Source organism: Mytilus galloprovincialis, chromosome 1, assembly GCF_965363235.1.
Source record: "Mytilus galloprovincialis chromosome 1, xbMytGall1.hap1.1, whole genome shotgun sequence".
In the NCBI taxonomy this organism is placed as follows: Eukaryota; Metazoa; Mollusca; class Bivalvia; order Mytilida; family Mytilidae; genus Mytilus; species Mytilus galloprovincialis.
In genome coordinates this window covers 95137260-95164708 of record NC_134838.1, presented here as the reverse complement: position 1 = coordinate 95164708, position 27449 = coordinate 95137260, and the positions used below count along the sequence as shown (strand labels likewise).

Here is a 27449-nt window from a genome sequence, read left to right as displayed (position 1 = left end):
ATTGATTTGGAATGTAAAACGACAACTGGCAGACTAAAATTTTGAAGATGATATAAATAAAAAGAATGAAACAAAGCCCTTTAAGATTGATTGCTTGCTATTTTGTAATGCTCAGTGGCAACACTTTAAAAACTATCAAATTACACTGGTACTGTATATGCATTTGACAGATAATAAAAGATAAGAATATTTTAAAGTTAATACTTCCAATAATATTTAAAAGTATTCAGATAACCAACCAGTTTTGATTCTTTTCATAAAACAATATAACAAATGTAATTCTGATTAAAAACAAATATGCATTCATATTTAATGCTTTATATTTACAACAGATAACATTTTACCAAATATGAGCTTTTATTTGGTTAAAACATATGCTTTATTGCATGAATATTGTCCGGAGTAGATTTTTATATAGCACATACAATCTTGTGAGTGCAATATATATAACTACATGGGATAAGATTCGGCAATGCAATATATCCCCTATTTTGTTTATCATAGCTTGAAAAACTGTTTAAAACAATTTGTGTTTATTCAACTTAACATATGAATAGGATGTTCATTCGTTTTGACAATATACTTTCAAAATGATGAATATACATGTACATGTGTACTTGCTTAACAATCTTAATTATAGAAAGAAAAATCATAAATGTACATTATTAACAATGATATTTTCTTATAAAAAGTAAAAAATATCTGAATACATTTAAAAAACTAAAATTGATAATATTTTAAAAACATGAAAAAGTTAATAAGTCCATTTCAATCGTTTCTCAATACATGTATTTACTGCTTGCAGAAAGATAAAATTTAAAAAACAACTTTTTAACTTTTTTATTATGGGAACAGAATTTTATTTTTAAAAAACCTTTTTCCCTGGATCTTTGGAAACATAGCAGAGCTAGCACAAATTGTGCACAAATTATTTGTCATGGCCTTATAGTTTAACCAATTAAAGTAGGAATGATCTACAGGGAAAGCTTATGTACATGAATCAGAAGATAAGAATCAAACAACTCATACCATCAGACCACAATTTTCAACCATTATGAAATTCAATGTCTTGAAGAATTCTACAACTTGAGCCTCCCTTTTTATATCTATTATCGAAATAATCTTCAAAACATGTAAAAATTGTTGTAAATTCAGTGGTTTGTCATTACATATTCATACACACATTATGAAGACATACATGTATGCATATAAGTACCATTTACATATACTTTACTAGAATTCTCTTTGAAGATATGATATCAATAACCAATAACAATATGTACCGATAATGAGTTGTCTCCCATAGGCCTAGGTCTATAAATTAAGAATACATATTTTATCCAGGTCACAGTGGCTTCCAAAGACTTAATGTTTTGTCAATAACATTGTTTATATATGTGACTTTGTTTTAATGTGTATCATGTATGTTTTTGTTTACATTTCTTCAATCACTATAACCGTTTACTGAGCTTTATTTTGTAATAATTATTTCATTGTACAGCTCAAAGTTAATGGCACCATTATTGGTTACTGCAAAGACTTATCTTTTTGAAACAAGCAAAGATGGATGTAAATATTATCTTGTCACAAAAATAGCCAGAATTTAAATACATAATCACTTTATATCTTGCAATTTATCATAGGCAAAGTCAAATTTTCACCATAGGACATATAAACTTTGTTTGCAATAAGATAAAAAAAAGTTCAATTTATTCAAAACGACTTCTGGTTGTCTCTACTTCCTATTTCCTTTTTCCTAACAGAAAAATTGGTAATGTATCCTATTAACTATAATAGAAGAACCTAGGATTCTAAAAAATAAAGCTTTAAATCAAATACACAGAGACAGCACTTTCAATTACTAATTATACTATAAAAAATGTATTAATGATTACTAATTACTAACAAGTAGTACACCTAATATATAATATAAAATATTCAAGAACATACAAATATATATACATATCATCTAATAAAATCTATAATTATACAGATTGAAGAAAAATTAATTACAAATAAGTAAATTGCACTTTAATTATTCATTTATCATTCATGTCTTTTTTTTTTGTTAGATATAATTCAGTCAAAATTTTAACTTTCCTTCTTGATATCAAACTTTTTCTAAAATTGATCCTAAAATTTTTAAATTTCAAAAAATTGTTCTGCTTAAACAAGTGTTCATTACAAGTTCATTGTCTTGAGATTCCATGTAGAATTTTCTTTCCATGCTAATTTCTATATTTTGGTAAAAATACAACTAAAAGAATGATATTGATTGTCTATAACATTGTCATTTAAACAGTTGTAGTTGATCTTTTCATAAATTCTACTCCACTTCCTAGATCAGCTGTCCTGTCAGAATCATCAGTTTGATTCCTTCCTCCTTCTGAGCCATCTAAGCTTGGTGATTGTCTTCCATAACCTCTCTGTACTAAATGTGTGAATACTGGAGGCTGCAGAGGAGCACCTTGAGAAGCATTGTACATTGGAGGAGCTGGTGGCCTCTGTACCTGAGCAGGAGGAGGAAATCTTGCTGGCATAGGAGGATGGTATCCCATGGGTTGTTGAGGAGGTAGACCTGATATAGACATGAATGGACGAGGATGTGGAGGTTGAGTAAAATATGGCTGTTGTACTGGAGGTACTGGTCTTGGGAAGGGTGGACCATTTGGGTGCTGCATATTGTAGAAAACAGGCTGCTGGCCAGGGACCATATGTACAGGTTGTGGTGGTTGGACAACAGCTGGAGGCAAAGCAGGCTCAGCTTTTGTCTGTTTTCTACCTTTTTTGCTTGGTCTTGCATATAATGCTGCTTTTTGTGCTTCTTTTTTCTTTTTCTTGATGATATCTTCATCATCAGTTTCATCAGTTGATAGAGGTTCCTCATCACTCTCAGTATTTGACTCATTATCCTCCGACGATTCTTGCTCACACTGTATAGCACTCTCTTTGACCGTTTTCTTTGGTTTAAGTTTTGGACTATCTCTGTCAACAATTTTATCGTACGGGTCTTCATCATCTTCCTCATATTTTGCACGCTTTTGTAACTCGGCTTTCGATTTGGGTTTTACTCTAGGTTCTATAACTCTTTCAATAAAAACTTCCTGTGGATGATCATCTCTCCCTTGAACATATGAAGCATCATCTGAGGAACTGTAATATGACTTCCTGTCAGATTCATATCGAGGCCTACTGTTCCTCTCTGATCTGTAATCTCTGTCCACCCTATCATCATAGCGATCATTCCTGTTCCTATCGTCTCGATATCCATTCCTGTTACTTCGAGGACCATCTCTATAGGAACGTCCCCTATCATGTTCATCATATGGAGGGGGAGGAGGTCTACCTTTTGGAGGTATGTCAATACCTGAAGAAATAAAATTCAGTCAACATGAATTATATACAGTATATGTAAGTATAATTTGATTGAAATGAACAATAAAAGTGTAAACAAAATATTTACAAACGATTATCTTGACTGTTCTAACTGAAAACTTTATTTGTCATAAGAAAATGCCTGTACCAAAACAGGAATTTGACAGTTGTTATCCATAATGTTTGATGTATTTTTGAAGTTTGATTATGTATTTTCCATTTTTTGAATTTTCCTCGGTCGGTGTTTGGAATTTATTTTTTTTTTAACTTTTTTTTTATTTGAAATTGTATACAATAATTTCAATAAAAATGTAGCTGGGTGAAATTAGCTTCTGAACCGTCCTTTACCAAATTTCATGAGGTGATCTGACAATCCTAAGAAAAAAATAATTGTTTTTATTTTGTATTCAGAAACACTTTCTGCTTTTGATGGCTAGCCTCATATCTTGCTACATAGTTGTTTACAAAAGCTTTTATCATATTCATTCTATTGTTAATTCAAACATAAATATTAAACCTACTCGCACTAAATTCACTGTCTCCACCATCGCTATATCTGCTCCCTCTTCCATAAGATCTCTTTACATCAGAATATGGTGCTCTGGAACTCTGGGAAGTCCATGGATCCTTTTTAGATTTTGTTGTTGTTAAGCTTGCTTGTGAATTGTGAATATCAGCTGCAGTGTTTGTTACTGTATCATGAAGTTTGAATTCATCCCACTTTTTATTTACCCCTTTACTCCTTCGATAACAGCAAATAACAATGATTGGTATGACTATGAATATAATCAGCCCAAAAATGCCACCGACAATACCAATAACTGTTTCTTTATCAATAACCTGTTTAAAGCTGTAAAAATTACAGCCATATTCATTCCCAGTTTCACATTCATTTTGACTTGTAGGATCCCCTGAAATTAGAACAAATATTAACATATTGAATCTCTTTAGCAATGTACATAGTTAACAGTGTATTTTACCCACATAGACTAAAACATTATGACTTTCACAAACAGAAAGCAAAACATATTTGAACTTTTAATGAGATGAAAGCACTGAACTTTGTCTGTTATAATTTTTTTCAAGTTCATGTATGTGAATTCAGAATGACATTATTAAAGTTTCATTGCTGATACGACATAATAAAACACATATCAGGAACATGATTTTTAATTGATGAAATATTCAAAATATCTAACTTTGAATGATACATATTATGAATATTTATTCTCATAAATAAATAACTCATGAAAAAATACAATACCAATTTTTGCATATTTTTTGCTGAGTCATAAAACATTGAACTATGAACAGTAATTTGGTCGCAACCTAAACAGCTTAGTACAGCTTAACATTTTATCAACATACCTGGGATAGCAAGGACTGATATTTCTATATTAAAATCTAAATTAGCAGGAGAGCTTCTAGTGAAATAGAATGTCACAGAATTTCCTGATGTTGTATATTGTATCTGTGTATTTGGAGGAGATCCTTTTGATGCAGTAAACTGAAAAGAAAGAAAACTAAATTATAGTTTAAAGATAAATATGTATTACACGAGGCATCAATCAATGACAGAATAGACCGGAAACTAATAACAAAAGTATATGAAAGGATTATGTAACAGATGTTATTAGTTTTTACACTGTTATATCCATTTAAAAAAACAAATTACATCTCCAAGTTGACATCTTAATTCAGAGGCAAATTTAGGGGGGTAGCAGAGGGCCTAGGCCCTCCCTATTCTGGGAAAAATTTGGTTGATTATATAGGGAATCACTGAAGCTTCACCGAGTTGGCCCCCTCTTAGGCAGTTAGTGGGCCCCACTTATGAAAAATTCTGGATCCACCACTGTAATTGGTACATAAGACTGAAAAAATATCTTTCTTTATAAGAATTTAAAGATCAGTTCATCCAATTTATGTAAAAGGAGTTGATATCTTTTTACCCTTGTATATTTTTATCAGATAGACAAGGTTTCTTGACCTCATTTCATTGATCAGGGAAGTTTAAGTCTACATGAAAAGGTACTTTTCTGCAGATATTATAACCAGCATTTCTACTACATTTGGTGTATGGAATGAGTGTAATGTGTACATGTTGATCTGTCAGGTTTAATCTGACCTTGATCTAAATATGATGAAGTCATTTGTAATAAAAAATATTTTGGCAATAAATATGAATTGAGTTATCCCCCTTCTTCAATAGTTATAGATAGATAGATTTATAGTCCATTATCTCTTTTATGGTTTTAGTATGGTTATATTCAAACAAATCATTTTGTAAATTGAATATCTGAGTATGTATTATAAATAAAGTGATACCGTGGGACATGGGCATGGAGAACTAGATGTAGGAAATATAGCTCTAACAAGACGTGATAAAAAGGAATAAATCAAACCTTTTGCAATTTTTACCCATATAAACATGACCTCTTGTCTGCAAATACTTATGAATTCTAATCCATAGTTGAGGGGGATAAGACCTTCAGAATTGACCCTTTCAGGATCTGGGAATACGCTTTTTCGAATTTCTGTATTCAGGATTTAAATTTATTTAAATTCAGTACCTCATGATTTCGTGTTTTTAAGCCCAGGATTTCGGGATCAGGTCCCCTCCTACCCCCTAGTTTTATACTGACAATACAATTTCTTACCAGTCTATTAGATCCTGTACTTTGTCCATCATACATTGTAAAAGCAACATTCTGTTCATTGATAGTAGCCTGTTTAATTTCTACTCGGAATCTCCTCACTTCTCCCGTTTTTTCACTGATCAATGTAATCTGACATTCTGTCAGAGATCCTGGATTGCTCTGGACTGCACCTTTTCCATAAATTGTAATGGGACTTGTGCCTACATTAAACTGCTTGGCAGAACATTGAGAAGCACTATCCATCCAAACTAAAAACAGATTTAACAATTTATAATTGTAACTGTAGTGTTGGCTTCATTATTGTTTACAACATTTAGGCCATACATTATAATATTTCAATTTGCAATTGATTACATTTATTTAATTATTCGCCAGTTATTTATAATTGACAAATTCCCAGCCAGAAAATAAATAGACAACTGCATGTATTGTAATTTCTTCAGTTTAATATGCAGATTAAATAGAATATTAAAAAATCTATCAATTGTCTTATTCATTTATATGTGTTGAAGGAAAGATCACTCCTGGACAAATCTAAGAATGTTTTGATAAGCAATTTTTGCAAACATGAATGAAAAAAGACTTTTTGGTTTGAAATCGTATAACATGACTGAAGTATTATGCAAATTATTTTTAAAATCAGGGACATCACATATAAACCAAACTTGACCTAGTATTCTTCATTCTTAATGAGAACTATTGAACTTGTATATATTTTTATATTGTCTACAGTAAGGTTTCAGAAACTTTAATTGTATAGCTTTTTTAAATATTTTGGCATCTTTCTGTTAACTCTTCAAAATACAGTGATGGATCCAGGGGGTGGGGGGTTTGGCTGATCAATGCATTTGATTTGGGACATATAGTTGGAGCCCCCCTTTTGTCCTGGGTTGGGAACCCCCCTTTTTTAAAATGGCTGGATCCGCCCTTGAAATATATCTAATGAGTACTGTAACACTTGCTATTCTGGTCTTCTTTATTTATGGGCATCCTGGTAGAACAAACCAGATGCTCCGCAGGGCACAGCTTTATACAACCCCTGTGGTCAAAACCCAGAACAGTTGGGGCAAGTATGGACACAACATTCAAGCTTGATACAGCTCTGAATTTGGATTGTGATTAAATTGTTGACACAGCATAGCTATAGGTTTCTGACACAGAATGAATGTGGTCTAATGAACTTAAAACATTTTTTTTCTTTTGAGCAATACACTATGCTGTTAAATATTAATACCCTCAACAAAAATATTTGAAGAAATTTTCTTTTTACTGAAATCTGAAATGATAAAAATTGTACTCAACCCCCATAAATTCTTATTTACCCCCCTCCCAAGTGATTTCACCTCCCCCTTTCCCTTATTCCAAAAATAATCTCAATTTAAATTTGTAATGTAGTATGCAACAATTATTACTCATTTACATCTTAAATACATCATAAAATATTAAAATATAAAATGACATACAGTCATGGTCAAAATTAATATTAATTAATAGTAAATTCTAAAAATAAATTTACAGCTGATCATTTCAAGACAATCATTATTTTTTAATACATAGTTTTCAAGAATATAAGGGAGGTAATCAAACACATATATATATATATATATATATATATATATATATATATGATTTCAGAGAGATTTATACACTTAACCACAAGTTATTGACTGCAAACTTCATAAATGCTTTTTTGGGCCCCCCTTTTTACCCCTAATTCCTAAACCTTTGAGACCATAACCCCTAAAATCAATCCCAACCTTCCTTTTGTGGATATAAACATTTTGTTAAAATTTTATTGATATCTATTAACTTATACTAAAGTTATTATCAGGAAACCATCTGTCTTTGGACGACGCTGACGAGGACGACAACGTGATACCAATATACGACCAAATTTTTTTTTTTTTAAATTTTTGCGGTCGTATGAAAACCCTTTACTCCTTTATCATAGACATAGAACTATACACTTGTTTTTTTATACTTGCTTTTTGACCATAGATGTCTACCAATATTGATTATTGAACATATGTTTTAATTTTCTCATATTTTTCTTATAAAAAATAACTTACAAGTCAAATCATTAGTTTGAGGACCTTGTCCACTCCAAGATGACCATGATGACTGTCCTGTGACCAAGCCACATGTTATCAGAAATAGAAATCCTGTTATTCTTCTCATATTGATCTTTCTTGATTAAGATGAAAGCTTCTCATGGTTAAGTTACATGTATCTGTGAAAGTGTAAATAAAAAAAAATCTCTAGCTGCATTTAGAAATGTTGTTTTCTCTACAATAAAAGAGCATAGCTCAAATGTCCCCTGTGTTGCACATATTTTTTTCTATCAAAGATACATTTTTGTGAACAAGGGCAATAACTACAATAAAATTTATGTTGTTGTTCTATATAACAATATATAAATACATTGTATCTAAGAGAAATGAGGGATTAGAGCAAATGCAATGTGATTTTCATTATAATTAATATTTTGAAGGGGCATAACTCTTCAAAAAATTAATAGGCACTGATTTTCTTTTTTGTCTAATGCATTGATGATATAAACCTGTAATGTGAATCTCATAAAAAAAGGGTTTGTACACATTAAAGCACTCTTAAAGCCATTTTCCATATAATTAAAGTTTAAAAACTCTTAAAATAATTGATCAGCACAGAGTTTGTCCTCAACAAAGACACTGATGATATACATTTAATATAAACCTATGATATACATGTAAGAAGTATAGAATTCTGGTAAGAATTCAAAAAGAGACTGCTGATGATGCAATTTTCCATATTATAAGCTAACCAAACCTCTTAACAGACTTATAATTGATCAGCACTGATTTTTGAACTCTTCTTAAACATCACGATATAATTTTCATAAAAATCTGGCAAGAATTGTAGAAATGAGAGCGCTAATGGTCATTTTTTTCGTATAATTTTGAATGTTTCTCAGGGGTATATTAGTCTTTTTAAAAGAATTGTTTCAGTCTTTATTATAGCTGACCGCAGTATAGGCCTTTGTTTATTGTTGCATGTTGTACTGTGACCTATTGTTGTTAATTTCTGTGTCACTTCGTCTCTTGTGGAGAGATGTCTTGTCTGCAATCATACCACATCTCCTTATTTTTAGACATTTATCAGTTAAAAATTTGTACTTTTCAAACTAGACCAAATTTTCTTATGTGATATCTGGAAACAACTTAAACTATTTGATAATATGGTGGCTTCTTTCTAAATATGAGTTCAAGAGGTTGATCTAAAAACGAAAACTTAAATTTTGGTTGTTATTCTTACATACATTGATTATATTTATGTATATCTAGCAAGTGACTTACTTGATGTATGCGCATTATCAAAATAATTGGTCGATATTCAATTATGATGTCAATGACCCATTCTACATTATCACCTTTTATTAATGAGGTAATAAGATTTAATATGGAAATCAACTACCAAGGAAATTATATAATATTATTGCATAGCAATATAATATTCCCCACAGAAAGTAACCAAAAGTTAGTGTGTAATAAATTCTAATATTGCACTAGTGCAATAATTAAATCTTCAAAATTCATGACTTCATCAAAGACAAAATCTTAATTAAGTTTAAACCAATTTTTGCTTTCAAATATTATATTGCTATACAATAAAAGGGTTATTGCATGAATATTGGGGAATATTGTCCCTCGTAAAACATATATTGCACTCGCAAGTTCGTGCAATATAAAATTCTACTCTACACAATATTCCCCAATATTCATGCAATAACCCTATATTATATGCAAATGCTTTGGGATCCTTAACTTATAATGGTCAAGGATTTGTATAGTAGGGTGTGTGTTTTGTGTACCAGATTGTCCATATATGTAATCATTTCATGTATATGTCTAATAATAAATCATTTAGTCTGTTAATTTATAGTTATTGTCTATGGTGAATCACTGATATGTAATAAAACAATTCAATTTGATATATATTAGATGATCTTTATGCTACCTTTGGAGTGAGACTACTTTATTGCCTTTGTATAAGTAGTTCTGTACAATTGAATGTGTTCCTAATTAAGACTTGTTTGGATTTTCCAATTTCTTACCATTTTCCAAGTGAAACAAATGATAACACGGAAGTCCTACCTGAACAGGTATATAACTGGTTCCTTGTACATTATGTTCCTCACGTGTAACAGGGATAATGGAAACCAGTATTTTAACTTGGTATCATTTAGTTATACCTTTACCTGTGATTAGTAAAGTGTCAATTATTTAGGTCATTACAGGTAAATTGTAAATATGGCGTCCAGTAGCACAGTAAACAATAACAATTTCAGCAAATTAACTTCAGAGTGTAAGATTTTTTTAACAAATATGAAAATTGAGAAAACTGCACTAACATTTATAATATATATTAGTCCTTGATAATAAAACATAACATCAATCTTGTACAGGTAATCTGCTAACAGCTAAATAAAGATTTTTTTAGGCCTAAAACAGTCACTTATCTAGAGACCTTGTCCCAGTAATTCAGTATAAATGTATTAAAATTATGAACATAAATTGACAGCGGCAATACGTTACAAGTATATATTATTATAGACAATATATAACTGTTTAGTGTCTTTAAAATAGCAGCTGTATTGGTACAAGACAACAAGGCTAGGAAACCATTTGCCAGCTTTAGTGAGTTATTATGCTCCTGTTTCGTACCAAGTACAAATACAGCTGATATTTAAAGACACAAAACATTTATTGTCTATATCCAGCAATTACTTCTTACATTTTTCCATCCCAGTTTTTGAATTTCTTTTTTAATCCTTTTTTTAAACTAATCCTTACCTAGGTCTTAACATATCTGATGACCTAAAATGGACCAGCCATATAGGGAAAACAACAAGCAAGGCAAGCTGTACACTGGGGTTCCTGAGAAGAAACTTACGCCAGTGCCCCCAAGAGTGCAAAAAACTTGCCTACTTAGCCATGGAATAGATCCGTACTAGAATACGGTGCTGTCATCTGGGACCCATTCACCATCAGGGAAATAGAAAAAATAGAAAGCATACAGAAAAGAGGAGCACGTTTCATTCTGCACGACTATAAATCCAGAGACACCGGATGCGTCACAAATATGCTTTCTAAGCTAAAACTGCCACCTCTCCAAGAGCGAAGGAAACATCAGAGGCTGACTATGTTCTACAAAGTGGTTGAGGGATTGGTGCCGGCTATTGATCCAACAGATTATCTACAAAAGACAAGAAATAAACGCCAAGTGAAAGCAAAAAACTTTAGTGACTTCCAATATTCAAACATAGTGGAAATACAAGAAACCAGAAATAGCAGATCGTATAAACTAATAGACTGCAAAACAGACAATTGAAAGAACTCTTTTTTTCCAAAAACAATAGTTGAGTGGAACCATCTGGACGAGGTAACTGCATGTCAAAAGACAGTTGAGGGTTTCACGGCTGCCCTCCAACGGTTGGACTAACCAACCCGCTCTCCTTCCAGTGCGCATATATCCGCGATCGGATCCTGCACTGTGTAACATACAGATACAGATACAGATAATGAAGGTGACATGACTTAAACAGGGACCACCAGGAGGATCCAAATTGAACCATGACATAAACAGTAATTTGACATAACTGTTCGCTTGCAACAGAAGCTGGATACCAGGATACTATACCAATACCTAATTGTTTATTATAGTGACATGTGTTTTATAACAATATACAATATTTCAATAAGCAGTTTAACTCGAATAAATACAGCGCCCCCTTACGGTCATTGTCCTCTAGACGAGCGATCAAAGTGATTATAATATAACAACTGGATTATTTGGGTTATAAGCAGTAGTTTTTAAATTGCACACCCGGCCCTTTGGACCTATTAGTCACTTTAAACATTTATACATAAAAAAGAATAATCATTTAACAGCGGACAAAATTAAAATTCATGTTTGATTGTTCCTATACAAAAATATTTTTCTCTTATTTAATGCATTGTTAAAAAAATTAGCAGTTTTTATACAATTGCAAAAATTGAAAATTTTTTGGTCGTATATTGGTATCACGTTGGCGTCGTCGTCTTCCGAATACTTTTAGTTTTTGCACTCTAACTTTAGTAAAAGTAAATAGAAATCTATGAAATTTAAACACAAGGTTTATGACCACAAAAGGAAGGTTGGGATTGATTTTGGGAGTTTTGGTCCCAACATTTTAGGAATTAGGGGCCAAAAAGGGCCAAAATAGGCATTTTCTTGGTTTTCACACTATAACTTTAGTTTAAGTAAATAGAAATCTATGAAATTTTGACACAAGGTTTATGACATGAAAAGGAAGGTTGGGATTGATTTTGGGAGTTTTGGTTCCAACAGTTTAGGAATTGGGGGCCTAAAAAGGGCCCAAATAAGCATTATTCTTGGTTTTCGCACAATGATTTTAGTATAAGGAAATAGAAATCAATGAAATTTAAACACAAGGTTTATGACCACAAAAGAAAGGTTGGGATTGATTTTGGGAGTTGAGGTCCCAACAGTTTAGGAATTGGGGGCCAAAAAGGGGCCCAAATAAGCATTATTCTTGGTTTTCGCACCATAACTTTAGTATAAGTAAATAGAAATCTATGAAATTTAAATACAACGGTTTATGACCACAAAAGGAAGGTTGGGTTTAATTTTTGGAGTTTTGGTCCCAACAGTTTAGGAATAAGGGGCCCAATGGGTCCAAAATTGAACTTTGTTTGATTTCATCAAAAATTGAATAATTGGGGTTCTTTGATATGCCGAATCTAACTGTGTATGTAGATTCTTAATTTTTGGTCCCGTTTTCAAATTGGTCTACATTAAAGTCCAAAGGGTCCAAAATTAAATTTAGTTTGATTTTAACAAAAAATGAATCCTTGGGGTTCTTTGATATGCTGAATCTAAAAATGTACTTAGATTTTTGATTATTGGCCTAGTTTTCAAGTTGGTCCAAATCTGGGTCCAAAATTAAACTTTGTTTGATTTCATCAAAAATTGAATAATTGGGGTTCTTTGATATGCCAAATCTAACTGTGTATGTAGATTCTTAATTTTTGGTCCCGTTTTTAAATTGGTCTACATTAAAGTCCAAAGGGTCCAAAATTAAACTAAGTTTGATTTTAACAAAAATTGAATTCTTGGGCTTTTTTGATATGCTGAATCTAAACATGCACTTAGATTTTTGATTATGGGCCCAGTTTTCAAGTTGGTTCAAATCAGGATCCAAAATTATTATATTACCGTATTTTCAATTGCACAGTATTCAGCAATAGCAAGAAATCTAAAATTGCACAGTATTGTGCAATAGCAAGTAACTTTCAATTGCACAGTATTGCGCAATAGCAAATATTTTCAATTGCACAGTATTGCGTAATAGCAAGAAATATCTAATTGCACAATATTGTGCAATAGCAAGAAATTTTCAATTGGAGTTATCTTTCTTTGTTCAGAATAGTAGTTGAATCAACTTAAATCATTGTTTTATACAATATACAATGTATATTCACTTTTACTACCAACTGATAAATTAAAACAATCTTTACCATTCAGTGATAACAAGCACTTTATTTTACATTTTAATATTTTATGATGTATTTAAATAAGTAGTTATTGTTGCAAACTCCATTAGAAATTTGAATTGAGATCAGTTTTGGAAAAAGGGAAAGGGGGATTTGAAAAAAAAGGGGGGGGGTTTTAAATTTTTCTCATTTCAGATTTAATAAATAAAAAGAAAATTTCTTCTAACATTTTTTTTAGAGGATTAATATTCAACAGCAAAGTGAATTGCTCAAAGGCAAAAAAAATATTTTAAGTTCATTAGACCACATTCATTCTGTGTCAGAAACCTATGCTGTGTCAACTATTTAATCACAATCCAAATTTAGAGCTGAATCCAGCATTCTAGGCATAAATGTCTAGCATATCTAGTTTTATCGCAATACCAGCCAGGAGACTTCATATGTCTAATATAGGTTTATTGCTTCATGTTATTTGTACACTTGTATTAGTGTAATAGAAAGGTTGATTGCAGGATAAATACATGTTCTTTGTTACTGTTATAATATATATCTTTATTGCAAAATTACACCCATAATGGTCAAGCAATACAATTATACACAATACATTATGTAATAGACTATGCCAAGGATTTGTAATTCTATTCATATTAATCATATTATTGCTAATGCCAGGTAATGGTATTAATTTTGAATAATTTTATGTGATTTTGAATACAACATCATATTCACCTGACGAAATGACGCTTCACATGCTTTTTATTTACAAATCATAGTGTAACATTGTGGTTTCGACCATGCCATAAATATTTGTCATAATTATCATAAATACATTTTTTTCTCTTTGAATAATGTATTAAAACAAATAGTCTGTCTTTTGTTTTGCTTAAAATGTTTTGAAATGGACTTTGGAAAAAATCAATAAACCACAAACACAAAATAAGCATTTCACTTTTGTTTTGAAACTGACTCTTGAACATGTATTTCTGTGCCCATAGTATTTCGACTAATAAAACTGTCATTTATTTTCAAATATGAGTTTTCATGGAGATTAAATACATAAAATATGTGAATATAATAATTATTCCATTTTTCTCACATGTAAAAACTACATATTACTCTATTAAAATTGTCTTTTTGAAATGAAGAGTTATCTCCCATGTTTGTTAAATTTGAGGTTTCACAAATCTGTGTATTTCAAGTTTCAATGTTACCTGTTAATGTTTTTTCACCTTCTGATCACAAAAAAAAAAACTAGTTATGTGGTTGTGCATTCAAAAAGGGACATAACTCTATTAATGAATAATTTGAGCACATCTGTGTAAATTTTGTTTTGTTAGAAGAATATTTTTTCTTATAGGAATATGTTGTAACAAATGATGATGTATACAGCTGGGACAGTGATATGGCTGTTTGCTGTGATATTAGGAAGTGTTTATGCACAGTTTACCAGTAAGTTCAACACAAAACCTTTATTGGGAATGTTTGATGAACTGACTTCATCCTTAAACTCTGAAAATATATTTAACCCACTATGATCATCTACATTGTAATTAACCAATAAATATTATAAGTTGGATTTATTTTAAATTATGAAATTTTGTATTTTCCCTTTTATCCAAGTTTGTAATGTCTTGCAGAGTCTGAGTTTCAATGAGAATTGTTTTCGAATAAACTCATCATAGATAATAGGATAAGATTTTGTATTACACCAGACACACGTTTTGTCTACAAAACACCCATCAGTGAGGCTCGATAATTGTAACCTACAAAAACTCAATCAAAATCTGTCAATGCTGTACTGACAAAAATATATACTTTACATACTCAATCTGTGAGTCACATTTTACTCATTTGTTTTGAGTTTAATTTAGAAATGAAAATTCCATAATTGTTGACTGCTGCTTGTTTCAACAATGTTGATTACTTAAAATGTATGATATTTTACAATTTTTTGCCAAATTGCCTGTCTATATGCATTTCCTTTGAGAAACATTGACCACACTATTTGACCAAAATAAACCATTATAAAAGATGTATATGAGTCAGATGCACAAAATTAAGATTTTCTATCATTAGGATTTGCAATCATGAGTTCATAATGACATTTCAATGGTATCAATTACAGCATGTGAACTACTGGTTAATTGCACTATACAATTTAACCCACAATTTGGTTAATTTATGCTTTTAATAACCTATCTGGTTGACCTTTATTAAAAACAACAAACAAGGGAGAATATAGAATTTACTGTCAGATTGATGGTTGAACACAAGTTTTTATCAATGTTCTACATTCTTTCATGCTTTGTTTAATGTGTTGTTATAAATATTTTGCAGTAACTATGGACAGTGATGTCTATTGTGGGAAAGGCATTGATATTTACGATCGAGAATATGTTATCAATGCTAGAGCAGATGTGACAACTTCCAATCCTAACTATCGCTGTGTTATTACCATTCGTTCTGGTTACACAGATTCTTATTACCAAATTCAGATCACTCAGCAGATGGTTGATATCAATGATTGCGGAATTAAACTGAATATTTATGAAGGATCTTCACCTGGAGGAACGGCTGTGGTAGGTGCTTTATTGATAGTATGGAGTGTGGGATATATTACAAGTGAATACTAAAATTAAAAGCCCCAAAAGTTTTAACAAATAAATATTCTGAACTAAATCGCATTAGGTGTGTACAGAGGTCGATCAGTCTAAAATGGATAACTTGTACTGTTTGATTGCTGTCTCATTGACATTTGCCCTTATTGTATCAGTGTACATTTGTTATAATTTATCAGATCTGCATATCATTAAATACTTCAAATACTTGAATGGAGTTGGTCCCTAAATATTTTTTTCCATTGGTCAATATATTTCAAATCACGATAAACAATGAGCCAAAACTTCTTTTGTAACCTATTCATGCACAATACACATGCCAGGAGTTCTAAGAAAATTGAAATATTGAAACAGAAACACTACAGAATATTTATTTATTCTAATGCATCACATATAGAAATATGCTTTTGAAATGTATAAAGTTATGATAAAATATATCTCGTATTTTCATGAATGATCTCGGCACATCCATTTTATTGTCTCAAAGTGCAACTTTTTCCTGTTCATTGTGTGTAAATTGTTTATGAATGCCTAATTTCAGAAAAGATTATCCTGTTCAACTAAGAGTACAGGCATTTTATATTCCAAGTATGGAACCGTTACATTTGAGTTAATAACTCCATCACAGCTGTACAACCCAAGGAATGACTTCAGTATAAAAGTCAAAGCATTTCGTAAGTTTGTATTTGAAATATGCTTTAAAGTGTTTTGCTAAAATGAATAAAAATGTCACTGTATATATGTATTTGATTTATTTTGCTCCAAATATTGATCATTTTATGTAACTTGTGGTTTCAGTGTTATATTTCACATTCAGTTCATATTCATATTTCACTAGACGATTGACAGCAAAAAGTTTTTAGCTGCGTTTTTAGAAACTACTTAAAGCTTTGTCTGACAGGATTTATCTGACCTTGACATACTTTGATACTTTTAGTAAAAACTTTGTCTTTGGACTTCTTCATTGAAAATGGTCAGTAAAGCAGGTGAGACATTTCAGTGTCTCTGTTCTTGTTAATACAATTAAAGCTAATATATTTAGAATTTTTCAAGTGAAATTTGTTCTATAAAATGTAAAATATAATATTTAAGAGCAGTATGAAATAGATGCCACAGCAAAACACTCTCTTAAAGTTTACCTTACAGCAAAATGCATTGAGTGTGTAGGTAACGGTACTATCATTGACTAGCTTGCTTGCTAGTTGTACCATGAAGTTATTATTAGGTTAGGTAGACTAGTTCAACAGATAACCGATCTATCTGTTTGAAGGACTAAACTACTGAGAAAGAAGGGTAGTATACCATACCTTAAAAGACTTCACAGTTCAGCTACCAAGCAAGCTAACCAAACATACTACCTTTACCCACACACTCAAGGGATTTTGCTGTAAAGGCCTGATGTAGTTGCCCTTTAAAAAGGTTGCAAGTTAACAGCAGTTTTATATAAAGCTTTATAATTAATTTTGTAGGTGATCCTAATGCTCCTGATGTTGCTGAGGGAGCTACAAAACTACCTGCAGGTGCAATAGTAGGTATAGTCATTGGGATAGTAATATTTACAGCATTTTCCATCATGTTAATCTGGTGTTATAGGGAGAGAAGACTTCCTGGAATGCAGCAATATAGAAAACAGGCAAGGCCTGTCCATGGAGGACCTCAAAGTCATGGTCATACCAATTCTGATTTCAACTATTCTAAAGAACCTTCATTATGCTCAGATGCTCCAAGCAAGAAATTTTATCTGGAAGATCAAGGTGTCTTTCCAAGTATAGATAGTTTGGCAAACAATTCTTTGAATGGAAGTGCAGCAGGACTGCCTGTTAAAAAGGCGCAAATAGGCAATTGGAATATAAAGACAGGTCAGAATAATGATCCAAATTTTAGGAATGTTTCTGGTGATAGAAATAGATATCAGTCTGAGTCTGATGGAAGGGGGCGATATCAAAAAGCTGAGCATCAAGGAAGAGGAAGAACCCAGTCGCAGGGTGATTCTCCTAGCAGACGAAGAAGAGATGATGAGAAGTTTCGACAAAATAATGTACCGCCAGCTCCTCCTATACAAGGAAGGTTACTTGAAAGTAGCAATAGAAAAAATGACGATAATGAAATGTCAGGAGTGAAAAGACGTAGACAGAAAAATAATCCAGGAGATGAAGAAACTAATACAAAGCGACCGAATTCAGGGATTTTTGAGAATCCAGATAAAGAAGGATATATGTATGACTATGATCAAGTGAAAAAATTATCAGCCGATGATCAAGATAATGAGGGAAATAAAATGCTTCATGAACTTAAAAAGGAATTAGAGAGGAGACAAAGTGTGAAGGAAGGAAAAGGAGACAATGGAGAAAAACCAAAAAATGAAAATAAATCTAATGATCCCCCAGGGGCACCTGTATCAAAAAAGGAAATAAAACAGACAAACAACAAACCTAGTCTTCCTGAAACTGGGAAGATGGATGGAAAATATAGAGAAATGGACCTACAGAGTGAAATTGGTGATCCTGACACCATCAGTAATCCTCTTAAGGGCAGTAACCCAGCAATAAGGGCTTCGGTCAGTGAACTAAGAGGATCCACGTCGCCAGGATCAAGAAAAAAGAAAAGACGGAAATCTCATAAAAAATATGTTAAGGCAGACCCACTTACAGGGGGTGATCCAAATAAAAGTGTTGATGAAAGTTCAACAGATAGACCACTTGATGAGTCATTTGACAGGGACTCAATATACAACGACTCATTCAGACTACCTAATGCAGGCCTGACAAAAAATACTCCGTTACCACCAGAAGCTCTGGCTCCTGTATTTGCCACTGACGAATCTGTCATGCAACATTATTACCCACCAAACCAATATGACACGCAAAACCAAGTATATCCCGTAGTAGGATATGATGCAGTTGGCAATCCTGTTTATGGACATCCTGTACCCCTCTCAGTGGCATATACACAACCAGGCTATTATGTTGATCAACATGGATATCCTGTCAATATGCCAACACAGCAACAGCCAATGCAGTATACTCCAACAGACTTTCATCCAGGAATGCCTGGATACACTTCTACACCAGGCAATTATGATCAGACACCACACCGTAAAAAAAGTCCGCATCATGCATTAGTTGCTTCACCTGGAGCACCAAGTCCAATCTTATCTCCTGGTAATATCCTAGATGACCACAGAATACCCCCTCCTGGAACAATGTTAATGAATTCAGGTGTAGATCCACGTACTGGTGTGAAGACATCTCAAGTAGTGTGGACAGATTCCAATCCTGATCCCACAGATCCAAGGGGAGATAATCCACAGATTACCAGACAAACTATTGTACGTGTTACAGCTCGAGATACAGAGGATGCTCAATTACCTAAGCCAGGTGGTGCAGGTATGTATGTAATTAAGATTTGAAAGAAGTATAGGCTATCAAAATGGTAATTAAAATGGGATTAATCATTTACATTAAAAAAAATCATCCAAAATTTTGAATCAATTATTCTTTTAAACTTATTTTTCAGCAAATTGGCATTAGAATTATTTTATTTAACAAAACATGAAGCAGACTTAAGTTGTACATAACAAAGAAAGAAAAAAAACCCAATCTGTTACTTCAAAATTTTGTTTGATCAGTTTGACAAATCAAAGCAAGAATTTTGAAAAACAAAGAGCATTACTGTTTATTATATAATGACCAGGTAAAAATGTTAAATACAAGATCTTCAAAACATTCAAAGGCACAGATATTGTGCAATATTTCTTGATACTAATTCCATACTAGCATTTTGAATAAAAATCATAAAAAATGTACCTTAAATGAAAGTTTGAATATTTAAATTCTTAACTTAAGTAGGAAAACAAACTAAAAATGCCATAGCAAAAGTTGAAAGACAACAAAGAAGAAAACTAATGATTGAGCATCACAAACCACATCAAATCAGAGGGTGATATCGTGTCTTTGGGTAGGGTAAGCAGATACTGATCCACAAATTCTAAGTGCTGTTACAACTAGTCACAATGAGGCTTCAACACCTAAATAAAGCTCACAACTCACTACAGATTAAAGAGTGCACCAAGCAAGGTGCATTGTGCTACAGGATACATATGTACATTCAAGAATGCAGATGCAGTATAACAAATTAAAAAAAAATATAACTGGCAAAAAAAATAACAAGAACTGTCTTAATGTCAACATTGAGGAATGATAGGTTTCAAATAAATAATATGTATGCTTTTTCTTTTGAACTTTAGGCTTACAGCAAATGACATTTTCAGCAGCAAAACAATTGAAACATTCAGGTAATACAGATCCAGCCTTTTTATCACCATCCAAAGGAAAAATGGGGAGTGAAGCCTATACTCCAAAACCTGTGTATGCTTCTCAGACACCAGAGAGAGACAATGCAGCTTTCTATACCCGTGTGGCACCCCCAGAACAAAACCAAATATCTAGTGCTCCTAAACCTGTTGTACATAATCAAGCTCGTAGTTATTCAGTAAGGGACCAGATAACACTTAAACCTGAAGAGAGTGAGTTTTAATTCAGAGGAATTTTGAGTTATTTGCTAGGACCTGTCTCTACGCTTAGTTTATGCTTTAAATTAGTCATGTTAATGGTCAAAAGCTTATATCATGTATAAGTTTTTTTTCTTCTGGCTTTCTTTATCAATATATTAAAATATTTTAGTATTTAAAGTAAATGGCTAGTGCTACAGATTTTTATGTATTTCTACCTTTTTCAAATTTTGAAAGTATTTCAAAAACAGCAAATCACAGAAGTGTTGCAGTATAACTATTGCATCATGAAATGAATTCTACAAATCAACTCTCCTCATGTCTGGCATATTTCATTTTGGTCAATCAACAATTACACATTAAACTAGTACTAATAAATGTATTTCTTTAAAATTCAAGGGGCAACATTTCAGTCATGTCTAAAATACAAAATTATCTACCTTATTTACAAATAGTTGATTTTTTAACAAACAGGTTGTAGGCTATTGAAGCTAGTAATGATGTTTTAATTGTTTTTTATCCATTTTAAAACTTCAGGGTGGTTTAAGAAGTCTGTTACATTCCTAAGCATTTAAAAAAAATATTTTCTGAAATGGTTTTGTGATTATATTTTGTCTTACATTCCTTTGATTCAGGTATTTTGTCTGTGATTTCATTTTAAACTTTACTTGTCATAATTTAAATACAATTGTAGTCGTATTTTATCATGTCAGCTAGCTGTTTATAAATTTTACAGTGTATGTATACATAATATAAGTATATATTTCATTAGTTTCTGACTTTCATCAAATTTTTAATGTTTAATGAAGAAATGAAACAGTTAAATGATTGTGCATTTATTCATGTTTGTTATTTTACTAATATGAGGCAGGCATTACCTGTAAATGAGGACGAAGTCTATGATTTTTTTTTAATCAACAATGTTAAAAAGAGAAACGGAAATACCGTAACGTTTCCGATTTTGGTTCTGTTGTTAGGGATTTTACTTGTGACGTTATTTAAGTTATGACGTCATGTTTAATGTAAACAAAGAAACGCAATGCATCAGGTTGGCCTAACGTTTATTCATACCAAAGACAAAGAATGATTAAAAATGAAATATTGGTATTGTGTTCCTTGAGTTCCTATATTTTACTAGACTAATCAAAGTCTCACGACAACAAGACCGGAAGAAGGAAGTAGAGTTATGTGTTCTGCGCAGATCCGGAAATTAAAAAACACGACAAAAAAAAATTGAACGATTTTGAGTTCATTAGTACAATGAAAATTTCGGGAAATTTTCCCGATTTTTTTTTTTTTTTTTTTTTATTGAATTTTCTACTGTAATAGGGGATTTCGTCCCCATATAATATGCTTGTTGATGATTGTATAATTACTTTTGATTGGGTTATTTTTATCCGATGTCAATTTTAACTTGTTTTGGCAGTGAAAAGAAATTTGCCATAATAAAAATGGCATATATTTATATCACACAGATTCATATAACTATGTGTTTTTGAGTATTATTTACACTACTATTGACAGTTGGAAAAGTATATCATCCTTCGTGCTTTTCAGTACAATTTTGCAATTTTGTTGAAATTACAATAAATGATTTCTACATTGAGACTAAAAGTAGCTAAAATGTATAGTTTCATAGACTCATTAACATATAACGGTATGGAAAAGGGCAATACTTGGCCTCCCTACCCTCATATGAATTTATGGAAATCAATTCAGTTAAAAGTGAAAAGTTAAACAAAATAATGAACTGATTATACATGATAATAAGATATATATTTGCTTACCATTACTGTAATTTCAGAAATTATTGTGACTTTTTGAAGAATGAATCAAAAATGCAAGATTAATTATTGCGATTTCAGAAAGAAAAAAAAATTGCATATTTATCAAATATCAAATTGTGAATTCTAATTAATGTGATACTCATCTAGTAGCATCATTTCCGTAAATAAAAACCTTGCAATAATTTTGATTGTCATTTCCTGTCAAGATTTGTGATCATAAGGTATGACCGTTCAGTACTATTACTTGGGTAATAATGTTGAACACCATCAAACATTAGTTGCTAATATGCTACTTAACTTTTCATGGGAATTAAAATACCTTCATTATCAAATACTTTATTTCATATTCAAGAAGAATTTTAGATAGATTTGTATATGATTATTTTTATTTATTATTTATTAGGCCAGGATTTTTTAATTTGTTGGTTTACGGATCCGCCGACCCGATTTTGCCGATTTCCAAAATAAAAATAAAATCGAATTTTCAGGCTTTTTTTTATTCTCGCCTCGCCGACCCTAAGAAATGCATTATCCCTGAAAAATAATTAAAATATCCTTTTTTATGAAATAAAATGCATTAATCACTAACAGAAGTGATGACACTTTCTGTTGTGAAAAATTAAACTTTCAGTTTACGTTTCTAAAAATAGACAAATCAATTATTAATGACCTTGAAAGGTTGTTTGCGCAAATAATTTTGCGGAACGAAACCTGTGTTTAAAACCAATAACAAAATAAGTTCGTTTTCCTTATTTGTCACCAGTCCGTAAGATGCATGTTCTCATATAAATAGACTTGTCCAAATGTGGACAGGTGGAAGTTCAAGACATCAAGTTAAAATACTGAATTTTAACAAATCATTTGATATTTTCTTGTTTCATAGATAATAAAAAAATATCGTTCATTTGGATAATAAACGGGAATGCATGACAACAGATTATTTAACCTGATATTCTCGTTTTTCCAATGGACGAGTCTATTACGTTTTTGACACGTGTGTTGAAAATTTTCGTACGACGTTTTTACTTTTTTTTTCTTTATTAGTTTTCGTGCTTATTATTTTTCACCAAGTTTTGATTAAAAGCTAAGTCAAATAACTGACGTGAATCTGTTTTTCTTGTTTGTGAATTGACGATTTAATTTCGTCTTTGTCAGTGTACCCCCCCCCCCTTTTTTTACGGGAAATTATTAGACAATGTCATGCGATGTTTACAGCTGAGCAATAATAATTATCAAACTAAAATTTAAGAACGATGAAAAAATAGTATGACAAACATATATTAGAAAGGTGAAATATATTTTTATTTTGCATATCAGTTTTCTGTCTTGAAAGATCTTTTTTTTCTTTTTTTTTCCGACCGACCGACCCGACTTTTTCATGGAGAAAATCCGTAAACCAACAAATTAAAAAACCGTGGCCTTATTTATATTTTCCAAATTCATAAAGTGCTAGAAACTTTCCTATACTTTTAAAATTATAAACTATGAATTATAAACCTGTAAAAATAAACGATCAATTGTCATTACAGGTCTAAGTCAGTATCGCATTGACTCAATTTTAATTCACCATATCAATGATATTTTTTCGATCCTTAGTTCCATGGATACAAGATTCCTTTTAATTTTTTTTTAAATCGACAGTTGGAGTTAAATGCATATTTCTTGATCATTCAGATTTTTTATGGCACACCAAATTGATTTTCATTCTTTGGATTTCTTTGGATTTTGCAGCACCAATTTTAGACAAAATAACTTCTTAGTAAAATTAAATATTTCCACACGCTAAATTTCTCATACGCAATGTGGTGTATTGAGTCTTGTGATCATATTAATCAGAAATGTTCATTTAAAATGAAGTGGTGCTATTTCCTTATATGAATAGGAAATTTCAGGGTGATTATTTGTATAAAAACTGAAAATTATCATAAAGCATGTATCAACTATCTGCTAAGCAGACTCATTACATGGGGAAGATATGAACACGATACCAGTGTGTAAAATATGAATCATCATTAGTTTTTCATTCAAACTTCTTTGAAATCAGCTCATTGTTTTTTAATTAAAGATAACTTATTTTCAGAAAAGAGTTTAAAACAGTTTACTTAAAAGCAAAACAGTCTTGTCAGTTCAAATTTCTGAACAAGTTACAAGTTCAGTTCAACAAGAATAAGATATATTTGTAGGTTTATTATTTTTATTATCATTAAGTGTAAAATAGTTTAACAATCAGATAATTTTGACAACTCATCTATTGCAATGCTATATTATTTTTAAATGACTCAGTAGTTAGTATATGTTGGTGAACACTTTTTGTTTGCCATATCTTACAATTGTCTTAGAATTCTAAATAGGAAACACATAAAGAGAAAGTGAAATCAGAAGAAAACAAACATTTATGAGAGATTGAATATTTAAAAGAATTATTTTCTCTTTTATATTATCTTAGTTTTCTGTTTTGTTTCATATTTGTTAGGTATTTTGTGATCTTAACCTGTTATTAGTATTAAATATAGAATAAATCAAAATTCAGTGTATATTTCATTAAATGTCACTCTTGAGGAATGTAAATAAATTCTTACCAGGGTTTATGTGGTTATGATTATTAAAATTATATGAAGTATAGATTGTACATTTACTAAGTTTTATTTAGTACCATAGTGTAAATATATGGTTCTTTTTTCTACCATTAACATTAGTATACAATCATGATGTTGCATGTATTCACTAAAATATTTGTTTTGTTCATAATATAAATAATTTTTTTTGACACTTTTCATGTAAATAATGACACAAACGAATGACATATTTCTCAGACATATTTAGAGAGCCTAATAAATGCATATCATATACATTCCATTTAAAAAAAATACTTTTTGTTTTATAAATGTTATTTTACAACATGTGCAAATTTTAATCATTACATTTTATATTGAGTCTGATTTATTTATTTTAGGAATTTCAAATCTTAATAGTTTCTGAGCAAGTTCTACTGATATAATAGATTGTGGATTAAAAATTTTATGACTTAATAATATAAGAACTTAATATTTCTTGTAATTAAGCTTTATTTTTTATTTTTTATTGGTTATTGTGATTTTATGAAATAGTTTAGCAATACAATTTAATATGCTTATAATCAATAGTGCCATGTTTTCATTAAGTGCAAATTTGTATATATATTTTTAATTTCATTTGTTAATTTAACATTGTTATGCATATCAATCTATTTTGGGGAGTTTTCCATACATTCTATGTTTTTGTATGATAAAGAATGATAAGTTTACTATTCTTAGAAAATAAATCACTTTTCATGATCTTTTTGGTATGTGGAGAAAATGAATTTCCCCACAGATTATTACATGATAAATATCCTATAGAAAATCACTAATGCTTTAATTTAAGGTATTATTTAAAAATAATGTGACAACAACCCTTAAACACAGTAAAATTAGAACAGCCATCTATAGGGTAACATAGTCTTGAACAGTAAAAAGTTTAAGTACCGTTAGCCAAGCTAAAAATGGTCTCTCATTGTAGACCAAAAAAAAGTATTTTACTTACTTGTTCATCTGTTCAATTAACCATAAATATTGGTAGATGAATCTTCCATTTTTCAATTGTTAATATTATAGTATTCTAAATAGCTACAAACAAAATGTGAACTATGGTTATACAGCATCTTGTTTTTTTTTATGGTACAATGAAAAACTTTGTATGTAAAAATAGGTGTAATTTTAAAAATTTGTGTGCAAAACAAAGAAACTGATTTTGCAAATATTTTAAAAGGTAAATTAATTTATGTATCACTAAATTATCCTGAACAACTACATATGAAGCAATATGGAAGTCACTTTACCTTGTATAAACCATACATTTATTCCTTCACTTTCATTTAAGGATTTAATCCTGCAACACACTTAAAATATGTATTTTGGTACTTTAAGGTTGTTTTTTTTTACAATAAATATTGAAATAGTTTTGTGTTGAATTTTGAAATATCCATCAGCAGCTTTACATGTCTCGTTATCTCCCCTCTGTGAAATACAATATGAACATACCGATAAAAAATCATTGTTCACTGGTGTCTTTTTTTTTTATTGTTATACAAACTCTGACAATTTTTGTCAGAATTTTTGGTCAAGAAATAAGAAGATGTCCATTGTGTTTCTATAGAAATATGTATTTTACAATCCAACCCATACAGAGGGAGTAGTTTATGACCACAACAAACATTCAATTGTCCTTAGTAGTACCTTTATATCAAATGAAAATGAAAGACAATTGACCAAGGGCATCTCCATTGATATTAAAATTATGTTGTTTAGAATTATGAATAGAATACCTGACCAATTACTGTTATGTTCAGTGCCTTCCCCCCATTACCTTTCATTTGCCTGAATTTAATAGACAGATTTCATATACTACAAAGATAAACAAAAAAAAAAAAAAAAAAAACATGGTCAAACAAGCAACCTAATTAAAAAATGAGAATTTTAATAATTTAATGATGAAGATTTATAGAACTCAAATTAACTATTCAACATTCTTTGTGTGTGAAAAAAGAACAATCCACCAACACAAGAAAAAACTCAACAGATTCAAACCATACATCAAACTCTAAATCATTTCAAATCTAGACATATTGAGAATAAAACAAACTATGCAAGCTCTACCAACAACTCATTATTTTTCTTTCCTGCAACGAAATTTAGTTGCAGTATGCATACATAAGTATTACCATCCAGCGGTGGTGGCGACCACTTTGCAGTAAACTATTTATGAAATAGTTTGTTTATAGTTTCATGTTTTAAAAGGTAGAAGACCTGGATGCTTCAAACCTTATGTTATGATACCAACTGTCATATGTCCATTTTCCTTGGCCTTATTTTCATGTTTCAGCGACTGCTTGAAAAAAAGTTTTTTTTTGTTTTATAAGTAAAATACTCATTTATTATGAGTAATAGCAT

General features: G+C 30.9%; 2 protein-coding genes across 4 annotated transcripts; one reads left to right on the top strand and one right to left on the bottom strand.

The window, feature by feature from the left end:
• Nucleotides 1–2009: 2009 nt before the first annotated feature.
• On the bottom strand, nucleotides 2010–10169 carry LOC143045648 (uncharacterized). 2 transcript variants are annotated; one of them, XM_076218300.1, is made up of 6 exons: nucleotides 10126–10169; nucleotides 8102–8262; nucleotides 6033–6280; nucleotides 4744–4882; nucleotides 3897–4286; nucleotides 2010–3367 (listed from the first exon to the last, which is right to left on the bottom strand). In XM_076218300.1, the coding sequence occupies exons 2-6, from the start codon at nucleotides 8208–8210 to the stop codon at nucleotides 2295–2297; spliced, it is 1959 nt and encodes a 652-aa protein (XP_076074415.1). In that variant the 5' UTR covers nucleotides 8211–8262; nucleotides 10126–10169; the 3' UTR covers nucleotides 2010–2294. The 2 variants fall into 2 exon arrangements, with proteins under 2 accessions (XP_076074415.1, XP_076074404.1); XM_076218289.1 differs by having other exon boundaries at nucleotides 10029–10161.
• Nucleotides 10170–10278: 109 nt separating this feature from the next.
• LOC143045637 (uncharacterized) lies at nucleotides 10279–20943 on the top strand. 2 transcript variants are annotated; one of them, XM_076218267.1, is made up of 6 exons: nucleotides 10279–10376; nucleotides 14925–15016; nucleotides 15905–16146; nucleotides 16727–16859; nucleotides 17655–19571; nucleotides 20432–20943. In XM_076218267.1, the coding sequence occupies exons 2-6, from the start codon at nucleotides 14941–14943 to the stop codon at nucleotides 20719–20721; spliced, it is 2658 nt and encodes an 885-aa protein (XP_076074382.1). In that variant the 5' UTR covers nucleotides 10279–10376; nucleotides 14925–14940; the 3' UTR covers nucleotides 20722–20943. The 2 variants fall into 2 exon arrangements, with proteins under 2 accessions (XP_076074382.1, XP_076074390.1); XM_076218275.1 differs by having other exon boundaries at nucleotides 10290–10308.
• The last annotated feature ends 6506 nt before the right edge of the window (nucleotides 20944–27449 follow it).